We start from the raw sequence: 16074 nt of genomic DNA on the forward strand, positions 1-16074 counted from the left end.
GTGGTGCTGACGCGCCGGGCGGCGCACGCCTTCGAGCTGGCGGAGCAGGCGCTGGCGAGCGTGCTGCTGCAGGAGCCCGTGCGCGACATGGACGCCGTCGTCGTCTCCGTGGCCGGCGCCTTCCGCAAGGGCAAGAGCTTCCTGCTCGACTTCATGCTGCGCTACATGTACGCCCAGGTAGGCCCCGCCCCCTTCCTAAACCCCCTGGGGCAGCCTGCATCCACTGTACTGCATCCCCTGGGGCTGTGCGCCCTGGGGTTGGCCCTGCTCCCTTCCCAGAATGCCCTGGGGCAGCTTGTGCCCGCTGTGCCGCATCCCCTGGGGTTGGGGTAGGTTCTGCCCCCCTCCAAACATCCCCTGGGGTGGGCCCCACCCCTTTCTAGCACTTCCTGTTGCTGGCCTTACCCCTTCCCAGCATCCCTTGGGGCTGGGTGCCCAGGCTAAGACCCTACCCCCTTCACAGCATCCCCTGGGGTTGGCTGCCCTGGGGTAGGCTCTTCCCCCTTCCTAGCATCGCCTAAGGCTGGGTATCCTGGGTGAGACCCCGCCCCCTTCCCACAGTCCCTTGCTCCTGGTTCAATAGACCCCAGATGTGGCCTGACTCCTCCTCCCATAATGCCTTGCTCCTGATCGGTCCCTCCATGTCCCCAAGAGCCCTCCCAATCCTGTGTCCTTGTGCAGCTCATGGCCTTGTCCCTGTCCCAGCATGCCCTGGGGCTGGGTGCCCTGGGTGAGGCCCCACCCCCTTCCCACAATCCATTTGCTCCTGCTCTAACAGACCTAAGTGTTGCTGACTCCCCCTCCCATCATGCCTAACTCCTGATTGGATCACCCATGCTGCTGAGGCCCCTCTTTTTCCCATGGCCACGCCCCCATCCCAGCATGTCTTGCTCTTTCTTGCACCGTCCATACCGCTAAGGCCCCCTCCAAATCCCATGGCACCGCTCCCGTGCATGCATGCCTTGCTCCCGGTTGGCCCATCCCTGCCCCCGATGCCCCGCCTTTTCTGCGGCCCTGCCCCTGTCCCAGCATGCCGTGCTGTACCTGCAGAAGGAGGCGGGGCCAATGGGGACCCCGGGGCCAGGCTGGCTGGGGCAGGAGGAAGAGCCCCTGCAGGGCTTCTCGTGGCGCGGCGGCTCTGAGCCCGACACCACCGGCATCCACATCTGGAGCGAGGTCTTCGTTGTCCAGAAGCCGGGGGGCAAGAAGGTGCTGGGGGCAGGGCTATGGGATGGGGCAGGCTGGAGGAATGGGGGTGGGCCCAGGGAGAGGGGGTGGGGCTGGGGAAAGAGAGTAGATCCATGGGATGTGGGTGAGACTGAGGGAGAAGTGGTGGAGCCATGGGTTGTGGGTTGGGCCACGGGATGGGGGCAGGACCATATTGAGAGGGGTGGAGCCATAGAGTGGAGAGGGTGGGGCTAAGGGAGGGGTCAAAGCCATGGTATGGGGCGGGGCCCAGGGAGAGGGTGGAGCCATGGAATGGGGATGGGGTGTGGGAGCGAGGGCGGAGCCATGGAATGGGGGTGGAGCCAGGGTTGATGCATAGCGGGGTGGGGGCTGGAGGCTGGGTGCAGGTCTGGGGGTGATTGGCAGGTGGGTGGAGCTGAGCTGAGGCTAGGGGTGAGAGAGCTGGGGTGGCACCAGGGGTGATTGGCAGATGGGATGAGCTGGGATGTGTTGGGTGGGGCCAGGGGTGCAGGCGGGGAAGCAGGGGGTGATGGGGCGGGGCTCCTGTGGGGGCGGGGTCTCACCCCCATGCCTGCCCCCAGGTGGCTGTGGTGTTGATGGACACGCAAGGCGCCTTTGACAGCCAATCGACTGTCAGGGACTGCGCCACCATCTTTGCGCTCAGCACCATGACCAGCTCTGTCCAGGTAAGCTTTGTGCACCCCAGGGCATCCTGGGAAGGAAGAGGGGCTTGAGATTTAAGGGGCCAGCACACTGTTTGCCCCATGGGTCCTGACATTTAAAGGGATGGTGTGCCATGTTCTGGGATTTAAAGGGACAGGACACCTTTGCCCACCCCTATCCTCCCCATCCAAGCTTTCTGGAATTTAAAGGGCCAGTGCACCTTTCCCCCCTGTGCTTTCTGGAATCTAAAAGGCCAGCTGCCTTTTGTCTCCATTTCCTGAGATTTAAAGGGCCAGTGCAGCATTTGCCCCATGGGTCCTGGCATTTTAAAGAGCCAGAGTGCCATTTGCCATGGTGTTTCCTGAGATTTGAAAGGCCAGTACACTTTTTGCCCCCATGCTTCCTGAGAGTTAAAGGGCTGGTGTGCCCCGGGCCAGAAGTGACAGGGGTCTCTGTTCCCTTTCAGATCTATAACCTCTCCCAGAACATCCAGGAGGATGATTTGCAACAGCTGCAGGTACAAGGGGAGGCCAAGGAAGTGGGGGAGGAGGCACCAGGGGCATCTCTGGACTCTCAGGAGTGGGGGGAGGGGAAGGGGGCAGCATCTCAGAGCCATGGGAATCAGTAGCACAGGACCTGCCCCTTCCCCAGGGCAGAGTGGCCTGTGACTGCCTGGGCCCTCGGATCTGGGCACTAACAAGCCCATTAGCAGAAGGCAGGACGGAGGCTGATTTACCCCAGTGGGGGTGGGTTGGGGGGCTCTATATGACTCCCTCTGCTTAATGCCCCATGATTGTCTCTGTCCCCTCCCCCAGCTCTTCACAGAGTACGGGCGCTTGGCCATGGATGAGATCTTTCACAAGCCCTTCCAGGTACGTCCCAGCTTCCCCGCCCACCTCCCTGGCATCAGAGTTGGGGGTAACTGAGGATGTGGACAGGGGTGGAGGGGCAGATCTCAGGCTTGGCCATTTCAGAGACCCCTCACCTGGCTGAGAGTGGTCCTGCTATAACCCACAACCCCCTGGGGCACCACCCCTGTGAATCACCCCCATGACATGAGTTTGATCAGTCTCAGCTCTGCTCCCCAGTCCCCCCACCCTTAATTGGATTAGCTGCAGAGACCACCCCCCCTCCCCCCATAAGGCCCTCCCAGGCAAGGACATCCTATAGGGACCCCCATCTTGGGAACCAACCCCCCAGGAGGGAGGGGCAGGGAAGTAGCACTCCATTGTTGCCTCCCTGTGATATCACTTGTGACCCTCCTGCCATCCCCTCTCCCCACCTCCAGACCCTCATGTTCCTGGTCCGGGACTGGAGCTTCCCTTACGAATATATCTATGGCCTCCAGGGGGGTATGAAGTTCCTGGAGAAGCGGCTGGAGGTGAGTCTGGGGGAAGCTGGGAGGCCCTAGAGGGGATTGTGGGGTGTCATTCACCTTCCCACCCCTAGGGAGCACCAAATGGGTGGTTACCATACAAGCCTTGTGCGTGCGTCTGTCCCCAAATATTGCCCCCCTCCCTTGTGAGCCTGAAAAGGAGTATCTATGTCATTCTGGGCTCCCCCTCCCCAAGAATGAGGGAGGGGGGTAGAATTGTACCCTCTGTCATAGATGCCCTTTGGGGGTCAGCCTGATGCCCCAAGAGGTGGGTGGGGGGGACGGGGACAGAGACCCTGCTGCCATCGACAACCAGATACCAGGGTAACTAAGTCCAGTGAGCAACTGGGAGTGAGTGCTGGGTTGGAGAGGCATGGGGGGCAGGCATGGCCAGGTTGGGTAGGGCAGAGGGGCAAGAGGGCAGATCAGGCCAGCATGGGGAGCAGGGGCTTTTGGGAGCCTAAGGGGGACTCAGGGGTGTCATTCACCTTTCTGCCAGCAGGGGGCATCCTGTGGATGATGCTAACACAGGCTTTTCCCATCTGTCCATGCCTAAATATCATCCCCCCTCCCCTTGCTAGTTAGTTCCTGCCCCATTCTGGGCCTGGCCCCCTTGCTCGCAGGGGCTGATCTGGTGTCTTCCTCCCCCCGCAGGTGAAAACCCAGCAGCACGAGGAGATCCAGAACGTGCGCAAGCACATCCACTCGTGCTTCACCGATGTCAGCTGCTTCCTCCTGCCCCACCCCGGCCTCAAGGTGGCCACCAGCCCCAGCTTCGATGGTCGCCTCAAAGGTAACCCTGTCCCCTTCCCACAGTTCCTCTGTGCCAGCATCCAAGGCCCTGCCCTTTCCCACAATCCCCTGTCTCTGGGGGTCCATGTAACCCCCTCCGCACAATTCTGTGTGTCTGCTCCCTGCTTCCCACAATACTCTCTGTGTGTGAGGCCCCACCCCCTTCTTGCCCATGGGGGCAAGTCACTGGGGTTAAGGCCTTGCCCCCATTTCATGCCCCCTTCCCACAATTCCCTGTCCCAGTATCTGAGGCCCCGCCCCTACCCTGAATCCCCTGTCCCCAGGGTCAAGCCCCCATCCCGCAATCCCTGGTCCTTTGGTTCTTTCTGTCTGCCTGGTCTCTTTTGAGACCCTCCTGTCTGTCTAACTAGAGATAAGCCAGGATATTTTAGGTCCCATCCATCTGTGCCTGAGTTATTCTGGGGCATTTCCTGCCTAGTTCTGCCCATGGCCTGAGTTATTTTGGGGTATCTCGCACCTTGTCTGTCTGCCCCTGAGCTACCCCAGGGCATCTCACCCCTGGTCTGTGTATGCCTGAGTTAACCTGGGGCATCTTGCATTCCATCTACTCCTGGCGTGACTTATTCTGGGGTATCTCACACCCTGTCTGTTTCCCTTAAAATAATCCAGGGTATCTCAGCCCCCATCTCTCTGTGCCTGGGTTATTCTGGGGTATCTTCTGCCCTGTGTGCCTGCCATCCAGAGTTACCCTGTGGTTCCCTGCCCTGCCTTCCTGTCTCACCCCCCATGCCCCCTCTCCTGCCCCCCACAGATGTGGCCGAGGAGTTCAAGGAGGGGCTGCAGCAGCTCATACCCCTGGTCCTGGACCCCGCGCGGCTCAGGGAGAAGGAAATCAATGGCTCCATGGTCACCTGCCGTGGGCTGCTAGAGTACTTCAAGGTGGGTGCAGTCCTGCCTCCGGTTAGCAGGGGGCAGCAGCGCTCCACTGAGCCTCCTGCCAGGGACCGGGGTTAGAGCCGGGAGCTCTCTTGTCAGGGGTTGCACTAGACTTCCTGAGGTCCCTTCCAGCCCTCATTTTCTATAATTTTATAATACGTGATAATTGGGACGATGCAGGCGTGTACTGTGTTGCACCGTGCCCTCTGTGCTGCGCTGTGCCCTCTGCGATGCGCCATGCCTTCTGCGCAGCCTCCTCAAATTTCCACGCCAAGGTGTGGCAGGAGAGACTGCTGGACTGGGGAAGGCTGGAGGGTGTAGGCACAAGCAAGCCCTGAGAGGCGGGTACTCTGTAGCAGCACTTGCAAGTAGTTTATAATATCTAACGTGTGCACACATGTTGGGATATGTGTGTGTATGTATACATGTATGCATATATAATGTGTGTATATGTACATAAGTCCATATATATACATGTGTGTGCATGTATACATGTACACTATGTGTATATGTGTACACATGCATACATACTTGTGTATATTTGTGTGAGGAGATCAGCAGGGACAGGCCGGTTAGTGTTTCATGAGTCTTGCATGAGGGGGGGTGTTGTGAATCGGGTGCAGGGCACTGAGGGCATAACTGGATTCCCATAGGGCTGCAATGGGTTAAAGAGGAGGTGGGGCCATGCCCCCACCTGTGCCTCAGTTTCCCCATTCAGCGGGGAAGCTAGTACATGAATTGGGGGCAGGTATTTGCTGGGGGGTTGAGTGCATGTGGTGGGGGTCACAACTGGGGCAGGGGCGCCCCTGATGTCTGCCACCCTTCATCTTGTTTCTCACCCTCCCAGGCGTACATCAAGATCTACCAAGGGGAGGACCTGCCACACCCCAAAACCATGCTCCAGGTGAGTACTTGCCCCAACCTGGGGTATCTACTGTGGGCTGGGGGGGGTGCTGTTACCCTCCTGCCATGGGCTGGATGGGAAGGGTTAAATCTGGAGAGAAGGGGGTGGGGCTATAGATGAGTTGCATCCTCCCACCAGTAGCTGTCAGTGTCACCCCCTTGTCTGCTGTGGGTGGTACTGTACCCCCAATGTCATCCTCCCATTGGCCGTGGGCAGTTCTGTACCCATGATGTCAACCCCCCATTGGCTCTGGGTGGTACTATACCCCCATGTCACCCCACATTGTCAACCGTCCATTGGCTGTGGGGTGTACTACACCCCCCAGCATCACCCCCTCATTGGCTGTAGGCAGTCCTGCACCCTTGATATCACCCTCTGTTGGCTGAGGTTGGTACTGCAGGCCCGATGCCCTCCTCCCAATGTCTGGGAGCAATACTGACCCCACCCCCGGAGCGAGGGGGCTAGTGCTGGGCCTTGCTGTGACGTCTTTCCTGCCCCATCTCTTCCTCTCTACAGGCAACTGCAGAGGCCAATAACTTGGCAGCTGTGGCCTCTGCCAAGGACCTGTATTACCTCAAGATGGAGCAGGTACGTAAGGCCCCGTGGGGTGAGGACTGGAGGAGGGGCTGATATGGCCCCCATGTGATGACAGGGCTCCCTTTAACCCTACTGGAGCCCCCCATCCAGACGCCCCCTTTGAGAAACTGCCAGAGACAGAAGAGAACCCAGGCGTCCGAGCTCCTGCCCCCCCCATCCTAACTGGCCTGCCCCCACTCCCCTCCCAGATACCCTAGGTACCCAGAACGACTCATCCAGGGTAAGTTACATCTTTCCTCAACCTTGAATGAGCAAGGAGCATTAATTACACCAGATACTTAATCCACTAGAAATGACATCCATCCATACCCTTGAATTGATGCATCCTGTTGGAGTGTCCTATGGACCCCTTAGATGCCCTAGAACATCTCATCCAGGATAAATTACATCTGTTCCCAACCTTGAATGAGATGATATTTTTTCAGTGTTTTTATTACAGTGGATGCTTAATCCAGGTTAAATTACATCTGTCCACAACCTTGAATAACCCCAGTACTTTTCCAGTGTTTACTTACTCTGGATGCTTAATCCACGCTAAATTACATCTGTCTATAACCTAGAATGACCCAATATTTTTCCAGTGTCTTAGTTATATTGAATGTTTAATCTGCATTAAATTATGTCTGAATCCAGGTTGATCATAGAACATGAGACTTGGAAGGGACCTCAGGAGGTCACATCTAGTCCACCCCCCTGCTCAAAGCAGGACCAGCCCCAACCAGATCATTCTAGCCAGGGCTTTGTCGAGCTGTGCCTTAAAAACCTCCAAGGATGGAGAGTCCACCACCTCTCTGGGGAGCCTGTTTCAGTGCTTCACCACCCTCCTAGTGAGAAAGGTTTTTCTAATATCTAACCTCAGCTTCCCTTGCTACAGCTTGAGCCCACTGCTCCTTGTTCTGTCGTCTGCCCCCACTGAGAACAGTCCAGCTCCAGCCTCTGTGCAACCCCCCTGCAGGGAGTTGAAGGCTGCTATTAAATCCCCCCTCAGTCTTCTATTCTCCAGACTCAATAAGTCCAGTTCCTTCAGCCTCTCCTCACAGGTGCTCCAGCCCCTGGACATTTCTTGTTGCCCTCTGGTGGACTCTCCAATTTGTCCACATTCTTTCTGTAGCGGGGAGGCCCAAAACTGGACACAGGACTGCAGATGTGGCCTCATCAGTGCTGAATAGAGGGGAAAAATCACTGCCTTTGACCTGCTGGCAACGCTCCTACCAATGCAGCCCAGGATGCCGGTAGCCTTCTTGACAACAAGGGCGCGCTGCTGGCTCCTGTTCAGCTTCTTGTCCCCTGTCACCCCCATGTCTTTTTCTGCAGAGCTTCTGCCCAGCCAGTCACCCCCAGCCTGTCCCGGTTCAGGATATGTCTGTCTACAACCCAAGCCAGTACTTTTCTAATGTCTTAGTTACACTGGATGCTTCATGTGGATTTAATTACATCTGTCCACAACCTTGAATGACCCAGTGCTTTTCCAGTGTATAAATTATGCCAGAGACTTTGTCCACAGTAAATTATGACTGCCTTAAATGAGCCAAGACTTTTCCAATGCATTAGTTACACCCGTTGCCTAATCCATGTTAAATGATGTCTGCCCACACCCTCATCTCCCTTCTCCTCCCCCCCTCCCCCAGATGTGTGGGGGTCACAAGCCGTATGTGGCTCCAGCCCAGCTGGACGAGAGGCACGAGGCAGCACGAACAGCGGCCCTGGAGCTCTTCCGGCGGGTAAAGAAGATGGGGGGTGCGGCCTTCAGCCGGGGCTACGAGGAGCAGCTGGAGACGGAGCTGGCCGAGCTGCACGCTCACTTCTCCCGGCACAACGAGGCCAAGAACCTGCTGGGGGCTCTGCGCACCCCGGCCGTGCTGGCGGGCGCTGTGCTGGCCCTCTACCTGGGCTCGGGCCTCTCGGGCTTCGTCGGCCTGTCCGTGGTGGCCCAGCTCTGCAACGGGCTGGTGGGGCTGTTGCTGCTGGCCCTGCTGGCCTGGGGCTACATCCGGTACTCGGGGCACTACCGGCCCCTGGGGACCGCCATTGACACCACTGCCGGCTACGTGCTTGAGCAGGTAGGTGGGAGACAGGGGCAGGGTAGAGGGGCAGGGTGGGGGGGTGTTGGGGCAGGCAGCATGGGGTAAACGGTGAGGTGGCAGGGGGGGCATTGCCAGGGCCCCCTCCCCCTTCTTACCCCGCTTCTTTCTGCTCCCTCAGGCCACCGCGCTGGGCAACACCACCCGTACTGACACTGCCGGCCCCCCACCCCGGCCCCCGCCTGACAAGAAGGGGCAGTGAGTGATGGGGCTGCACCTGGGGACCCTCCCACCTCGCTGCCTCCCCGCAGCCTCCACTTTGCTCCCCCCCAGCGCTAGCTCTCGCACTTTAAGACCGGACTGCAGCTTTATGGGCCCATCAGTGCCCACCAGTGCCTTCCAACTGGGGCTCCGTTCCCTTCCCCCTCTGTTGGGAGGGCACAGAGACCTGGGGGGTCCAAGTGCCCCCCATCCCCCCTCCAGTGCCTTGAGCCCCTCCTCTACTTTATTTGGGGGGGTCTTGTATTGCCCCCCCACAATGGTCAGCCATTTTGTATCAGGGTCACGCCCCACCCGGTTGCCTGGGTTCTATGTTGGGGGGGGCATGTGCCCCTCCCCCCTCCCAGGGCCTGGCAGTCCCTGGGAGCTATTGAGTCGGGGGTCTAGACCCCCGCTTTCCCCACATGGGCCAGATCCTGCCCCACATTCCCGCTGATGTATAAGCACAATAAATGGCATTCCGTTTCCAGCTGGTGCCTCGGGGGTTAATTGGGGACTGTTGCCATGGGGATGGGAGGGCTGGCTTGGGGTGGTTAATGCCCTGGCTGGGGTGAAGAGGGCAGGAGTAAGAGCCCCAGCTCAGTGGGGGCGGGGCCTGGGGAAGAGGTGGGGCTCTTCACAGGGTAAACTGAGGCATGCCTAGCTTCCTTGAGGTTGAGCCCAACCTCCCACCCCAATTTGGAAGCTGGGGGGGGGCCTGATTCCCATTTCTCCCCAGTATGGACCCCGCCTCTCCCCAGAGCTCCAGTGTTAGGGACCCACTTGGCCCCCCCCCACCTGATTGGGGGCAGCAGGCCATGACCCCCCCTCTGTCCAACCCCTCAGCCCCTCCCTGCTTCACCAGTTGCCCCCCCCAGACCCAGCTGCTCCCCCCTGGCACCTTGATCTGGCTCATGGGGTCTTGCCTCACCAAGGCTGATGCCCCTGCCATGGATGCCAGCCTCGGGCCAGGTGGGGATAGAGGGCTTCCTTCCCAATCGCAGTAGCGCCCTGGCACTGGGCTGGGCTGGGCTGGGCTGGGTGGAAGGGGTTGTGAGGGGAGGGTACTGCTACAGGGGCTAAGGTCTGGGGGGGCGGGGGGAATGTCCTGGACGCCTGGGTCCTCGTGTGGCACCAGCCCATGTGAGAGCGATGTGTGCGTGACCTCCCCCCGCCCCCGTGACTGGGGGGGGCAGGATAGCCCCCAAGCCCACTCCTTAGGTTGGGGGGCACCTCCCAGCGAGCGGGCAGGGCTTCAGCTAGGTCCCGCCCCCAGGGATGTGGGCAGGGCTTCCTGTAGAGTGCAACTGAGAGCAACCCCAGGGCCCTCTATTAATCTGGGGGGGGAGGGAGTCTCTCCCCCAGATCTGCCCCTGCCCCATGGAGGCCAAATTGCCTGGGGGGCGGCACTTAGATGGTCCCTTTGCCCCTCCCCCACTGCTATGGGGACCCCATTGTGATGCGTTTCCTTTGCTGGGAAACAGGGCCAAGCCCCTCGTCCCCCAGGGCGCCCCAGCTGACTTCCCCTGGGGTCTCTGTCCAGCCTCACCCCCCCACCCTTGACCCCCCAACTTGACCCTTGAACCCCACCCCTGAACATGTGAGAAGATGCCCGAGAGCCTGGAGCTCGAAGCTGACGGGTCCCCAGAGAAGTTTCCTGCAGACGTAAGTGTGTGAGCGCCGTACAGCCCCGAGCGCAGGAGTGGGGTGCTCTGGGCCACGATGGGGCCCCGGTCCCAGCCTGGGGGCCTATACAGAGCCCGGCGGCCCCCCATCTTGGCTGGTGGCTGATCTGTGACCTCATCTGAAGCAGAGAACCCCGGGAACACCCTTGGAGGGCACTCCGGGGATTTAAAGAGATACCACTGAATTTTTGGGAGCAAGGCGTCAAGGCTGGTGGGAGGGTCCCCTTTGAGGAGGGGCAGCCGGGCCACCTGGGCTCTACCCTGCCCCTTCCCCTTCCCCTCGTCTTCCACAGGTGGAGCCAGAGCCTGGGGACCTGATTGAGATCTTCCGCGTCGGGTACCAGCACTGGGCCGTGTATGTGGGCCAGGGCTTTGTCATCCACCTGGCCCCGTCCTGTGAGTGCTCTCGGGCACCTGGGCTCTCCCCCCACTCGGGGGTTGAGGAGTGGGGTCGGGGCTGGAGCAGGGGCAGCTGGGAGCCCGGACACCTGGGGTTCTCCTTACTCTGGTCCCCCGCTCTGGGCAGACCATGGGGCCTGGGTGGTCGGACACCTGGGTCCCTGCACCCCCCTGTTGACCCCATCCCATGCCCCCAGGTGAGCTGCCCAACGCGGGCCTGGACAGCCTGGCGTCGGTGCTGAGCTGCAAGGCGCAGGTGCGGCGGGAGCGGCTGGGGGCGGTGGCCGGGGGGCACCGCTACCGTGTCAACAACAAGCACGACGGGAGCCTGCAGCCCCGGCCCAGCCTGGCCGTGGTGGGCAGCGCCGAGGGCCTGGTGGGCTGTGAGCTGGCCTATCGCCTGGGCAGCTGCAACTGCGAGCACTTCGTCACCCGGCTGCGCTACGGCGTCGCCCGCAGCGACCAGGTGCGCCCGGGCACCGGGGTCCCCCGCCGCCCTCCCTCCCCACCCGATGCCGGGGTTCCACCCCTTTGTCTGCCCCTCGTGGATGTTGTGGGTCCATCTTCCCCTTCCCCATGGACCCCTGGATTCACGCCCCCGGATGCCCAGGCTCCCTCTCTGCCCCGCCTCGGATGCCTGGGTCCCACATCCCCTTCTTCCCCCCCAGATCACAAATGCTTGGGGTGAATCCCCCTGGGACACCTGGGTTCAGTGTCCCTGGGACCCATGCTCTCCCCCACTCCCCTGCCCTTACCTGGGGTCCTTCCCCGCTTGGGGAGGACGGTGGCAGCTGTGGGGTTGGGGGGCAGCCCGGACGCCTGGGACCTATCCCCATTCTGGAAGGATGGGATTGAATAGGGGGTCAGGAGCCCAGACACCTGGGTTCTCTGGAGGGCAGTGACGTCAGGGGGGTGAAGAGCAGGGCTGAATCTGGGGGTACAAATCCCCTCCCCCCCTGCCCTTGCACACAGCTCTTTTTATTCAGATGCAGATGTATGCAAATCTACCTTCACTCATAGGTCCAGGACATCGTGGTGGGCGTGGGCGCAGCTGGCCTCAGCCTGGCAGCGCTGGGCCTGCTGAGAGCCGTGGTGAAGAAGAGACACCGGCAGAACCAGTGACGCACTGGGACACAACTGGGACTGGGGGTTTTGGGGGGGCCTTCCAAGATTTCCAGGGGGGAGGGGCATGTTTCAGCCTGTGCCTGTGTTTGGGAGGGCCTCAGGGACCCCCCCCAGTCCCCCCATTTGATTCACAGAAGAGTAAAGGCCAGAGATTGGTACAAAGCCTCTATGCACGGTGCTGTACCTGTGGGGGAGCGGGGGATCAGGGTCCAAGTTTAACCCTCCAGATGCTGGAGTGGTGTTTCAGCCTTTCTCATGCTCTGTCTCATCTACCCCCTCCCCCCCGCACAGCAAAGGGGGGTGAAAAAATGACCTGTATGGGGATAGTTAGCCCCCCTCTCAAGCGTGGGGGTTGTCTGGACTCAGCTAGATGGTGGCCAGATCCTTCAATGACCCCCGTCCAACCCAGTGCAGCTGGGAGGGGGCTCAGGGAGCCCCTCCTGCTCCTAAAAAGCAGATGCCTGCCCCTTAACGAGAGCTGTGCCCTGCCAGCGAGGCCGAAACCTGGCCGTCACAGTGCCCCTTTCTGCCCTGCTGCCCTGTTTCCATGCCGACAAGGCGGCTGCCAGTTAACGAGCTCAGCTAATGCCACGTAACAAGGCTAATTGGTCTCCCTTTAGCCATTTTCTTGGCCCCTTATAGGGCTTTATTATATCCCACAGGCCCCTTCTGCCCCCTTCAGCTAACGAGGAAGCCTGGCCTAACGAAGCCTGCGGTGGTCTAGCGATGGGGCCTCTAATTGTCCCCCGGGGCCTATTTTACTGCGTTGGGGGCCCCTTTTATGCTGAGGGGGCAGGAGGGGGAAGCTGAGGGCGCAGGGGGGAGTCAGGCGGAGTGGGAGATGAGGGGGCTGGAGGGTGGTTGTGGGGGCAGAATGGGGCAGGGATCCAAGGTGGGTCAGGAGCTGAGGGGCAGCAAGGGGTATAGTGGGTGGGGGCAGAGAGGGGCTGGGGGAGCGACCGCAGTGCCAGGTGCCCACAGGGCAGTGAAAGGGCTGCGGCATGGGGCAGGACCCCCAGAGTGCCCCTGACCCAGTGTCCCTGGATTTGCCCCCCCATGAAGGGTGCTCAGTGCCGTGGGGGGTGGTGGGGGTGCAGCTCCGTGGGGCAGAGCTGTGCTCTACTCCGTGCGGGCACAGTTGGCGGAAAGTGGAACGGCCTTCATGGGAGCAGGGGGAGCTCGGGTGCATAAGCACTTACAGACCAAGCAGCAGCACCCCGGGGATGTGGTGGGGACAGCAGAGAGCATTGTGCCTCCTGAAAAGCCACATATGTCCCCTGACAGTGCTGTGACACGGTGGGTGCTTGTACACGTGACGATTTGACCATGTACACGTGACGCATTGTGACAAAAAACCGCCATTTCTCTAGCATACTGGCATCACCCCGTACGTGTGCACAATGTTTTTTCGTTTCAGACTTCCTTTGAGCGTGGCAACTTAGACCACCTCCGATGTGTTTTAATTTTATCGGGGCGAATTGTCGACAAAAAATCGGGCACGTATCCGACAGATTTCCAGTCGCCAATGTACATGTTCTGATGCCCCGTGGCCACCAGGTGGCGCTTCAGTGCCCTGGCGATGTCATGTCATTTGCAGTTCAGTTGGCAGGTGTCTTTGTAAGGCGTGCTTTATCACAGCAGGTGTCGCAGAGCCCCACACGGGCCCATCCTTCTACCCTAACAGCCTCATAGAGTCATAGACACTAGGGCTGGAAGGGACCTTGGAAGATCATCGAGTCCAGCCCCCCTGCCCAGGGGCAGGAAGTCAGCTGGGGTCACTTGATCCCAGCAAGATAAGCATCCAAATGTCTCTTGAAGGCATTCAACGTAGGTGCTTGAACCACCTCCGGCGGCAGGCTATTCCAGGCCTTGGGGGCTCGGACAGTAAAGAAGTTATTCCCTATGTCTAGCCTGAAACGGTCACCGAAGAGTTTGTGACTGTTCAATCTTGTCATCCCTTGGGGCGCTCTGGTGAACAGACGTTCCCCCAGACCCTGGTGAACACCCCCAATAAACCTATAGGTGGCCACCAGATCACCCCTGAGCCTGCGCTTTCCCAGGCTAAAGAATCCCTTGGCTCTCAGCCTGTTGTAAGGTCTGTTTTCCTGACCTCTGATCATGCGTGCGGCTCTCTCTCAAGCTTCTCCACATCCTTTTTGAATTGTGGGGCCCAAAACTAGATGCAGTACTCCAGCCGCGGCCTCACCAAGGCCAAGTACAGCAGGAGAATGACGTCCTGGGATTTGCTCGAGAAGCATCTATGGATGCAAGCCAGGGCTTTGCTTGCTTTACTAGCTGCAGCATCGCATTGCAGGCTCATGTTCATCTTGTGGTCAATCCTGACCCCCGAGTCCCTTTTGTCCATAGTGCTAACCAGCGTAGCACTGCCGAGCCTATAAGCATGCTGCAGGTTTTTCCTCCCAAGGTGGAGAACCTTGAATTTTTCGATGTGGCACACCATCAGGTTCTCATCCACCCATTTGCTGAGCCTGTCCAGGTCAGCCTGGATCACCCTCCTGTCCTCAAGTGTGGATGCTTTACCCCAGAGTTTGGTGTTGTCAGCGAACTTGGCCAGTCCGCTTCTGACTCCAATGTCCACATCATTAATGAAGATGTTGAACAGTATGGGTCCAAGGACAGAGCCTTGAGGGACCCCACTGGTCACAGCGCACCACAACGATTGACCTCCATCAACCACCACCCCCTGGGTCCGACCATGGAGCCAGTTCCCCAGCCAGAGGATCGTGGTGAGGCCAAGGCCGCAGTTGGCCAGTTTCTCCAAGAGGCGATCATGGGATACCAGATCAAAGGCCTTTTTGAAGTCAAGATATATGACATCAATCTCTTCTCCCTTGTCCAGGTGATAGGTCACCTGGTCGTAGAAGGAAATGAGATTGGTCAAGCAAGACCTACCCACAACAAACCCGTGCTGGCTGTCCCTCAGGATATTGCCATCGGCCAGTCTGTTAAGAATGGCCTTTTTGATAATCTTTTCTAAGACCTTCCCCGGGATAGAGGTCACACTGATGGGCCTGTAGTTTGCTGGATCCACTTTCCTCCCTTTCTTGAAGATAGGCACCACGTTGGCCTTCTTCCAGTCCTCAGGCACTACATCGGAGCGCCGGGAGCTCTTGAAGATCCGTGCCAGGGGCTGGGCTATGATGCTCGCCAGCTCCTTGAGTACCCTGGGGTGTAGATTGTCAGGGCCGGCTGACTCGAAGGTGACCAGGCTCTCAAGGTGTTCCTTCACGAGGTCAGCATCGATGGATGGCAGGGGATCTCCCTCACCCGGGCCTCCCTGTCCCATTGTGGGCATGGGCGTCCCTTGGGACTGGTGAAAAACTGATGCAAAGTACCCATTTAGCAAGTTTGCTTTTTCCTGGGCGTCGGTTGTCTGTTGCCCCCTCTGGTTCCGCAGGGGTCCAATGTTGCCCCTGCTTTTCCTTCGGCTCCCCACATATCTAAAAAAGGACCTGTTATTGTCCTTGATACTTGTAGCTAGGTGGAGTTCAGTCACAGCCTGGGCTTTCCTGGTTCACTCCCTGCAGGTCCAGACCAGAGCAGAGTATAAGTTTTGTTCGTGGGAGTTTCTGTGTTTTCAATCAATGGTTGGGGGGGAGGCACTTTTGGCAACGAGGGGTGCCCCATGGCGTCTGTAACCATAGCGGGGTGGGAAGTGATGCACACATTAGCCACCAGTGCCTGACTTTGGGGTTTGGGTGAGGAGCCATGAAGGCATGCTTTGCTTGCAGCCAAATTTACAGTTTAGGGAATACATGAGACCCGAAAGTCAGTGTGACGCTGCTGACCCTTGTCTTAATCGTGGCTCCTGACACTGCAAGACCCAGGTTTCCCTTTCACTGTTTTCTGATCTCTGCCACCCAGCAATGTCTTTTTGCAGGTATCGCCCCCAGCGCTGAAACGTGGCATCTGGCTGAGGCATCTTCCTCACGCTCAGCGTTGCACAATCAGAAACAGTCCCTGACTTTCAGGTCTCGTGTGTTCCCTAAACTGTAAATTGGGCTGCAGGCAAAGCATGCCTTCGTGGCTCCTCACCTAAACCCCAAATTCAGGCTCTGGTGGCTAATGTGTGCGTCGCTTCCCACCCCCTATGGTTACGGATGCCATGGGACACCCCTCATTGCCAAAAATGTCTCCCACCCCCCCCTT

The 16074-nt window shown here is 59.1% G+C and overlaps 2 protein-coding genes across 2 annotated transcripts; both read left to right on the forward strand.

The window, feature by feature from the left end:
- ATL3 (atlastin GTPase 3) lies at positions 1-9183 on the forward strand (the record flags this gene model as incomplete). The annotated part of the gene is made up of 12 exons (XM_006036888.3): positions 1-177; positions 1051-1209; positions 1770-1874; positions 2318-2368; positions 2667-2723; positions 3140-3232; positions 3881-4019; positions 4791-4918; positions 5763-5819; positions 6336-6407; positions 8045-8476; positions 8619-9183. Coding segments are annotated over 12 exons (1551 nt in total), but the record flags the coding sequence as incomplete, so codon positions are not given.
- A 122-nt stretch (positions 9184-9305) lies between these two features.
- LOC102376076 (HRAS-like suppressor 3) lies at positions 9306-12674 on the forward strand. Its single transcript, XM_006036889.2, has 4 exons — positions 9306-10360; positions 10674-10776; positions 10977-11245; positions 11800-12674. Exons 1-4 carry the CDS (start codon positions 10304-10306, stop codon positions 11899-11901), a joined length of 531 nt encoding a protein of 176 aa, XP_006036951.1. The 5' UTR covers positions 9306-10303; the 3' UTR covers positions 11902-12674.
- Positions 12675-16074: the final 3400 nt, after the last annotated feature.

Source organism: Alligator sinensis, unplaced genomic scaffold (assembly GCF_000455745.1).
Source record: "Alligator sinensis unplaced genomic scaffold, ASM45574v1 scaffold1860_2, whole genome shotgun sequence".
Classification (NCBI taxonomy): domain Eukaryota; kingdom Metazoa; phylum Chordata; order Crocodylia; family Alligatoridae; genus Alligator; species Alligator sinensis.

Excerpts from the sequence above, each read along its gene's own strand:
- LOC102376076 (XM_006036889.2), top strand. The coding sequence starts at position 10,304 with ATGCCCGAGAGCCTGGAGCTCGAAGCTGACGGGTCCCCAGAGAAGTTT. Across the intron at positions 10,777-10,976 it reads CATCCACCTGGCCCCGTCCT|GTGAGCTGCCCAACGCGGGC; the intron begins GTGAGTGCTCTC and ends CCATGCCCCCAG. Across the intron at positions 11,246-11,799 it reads GCGTCGCCCGCAGCGACCAG|GTCCAGGACATCGTGGTGGG; the intron begins GTGCGCCCGGGC and ends CTTCACTCATAG.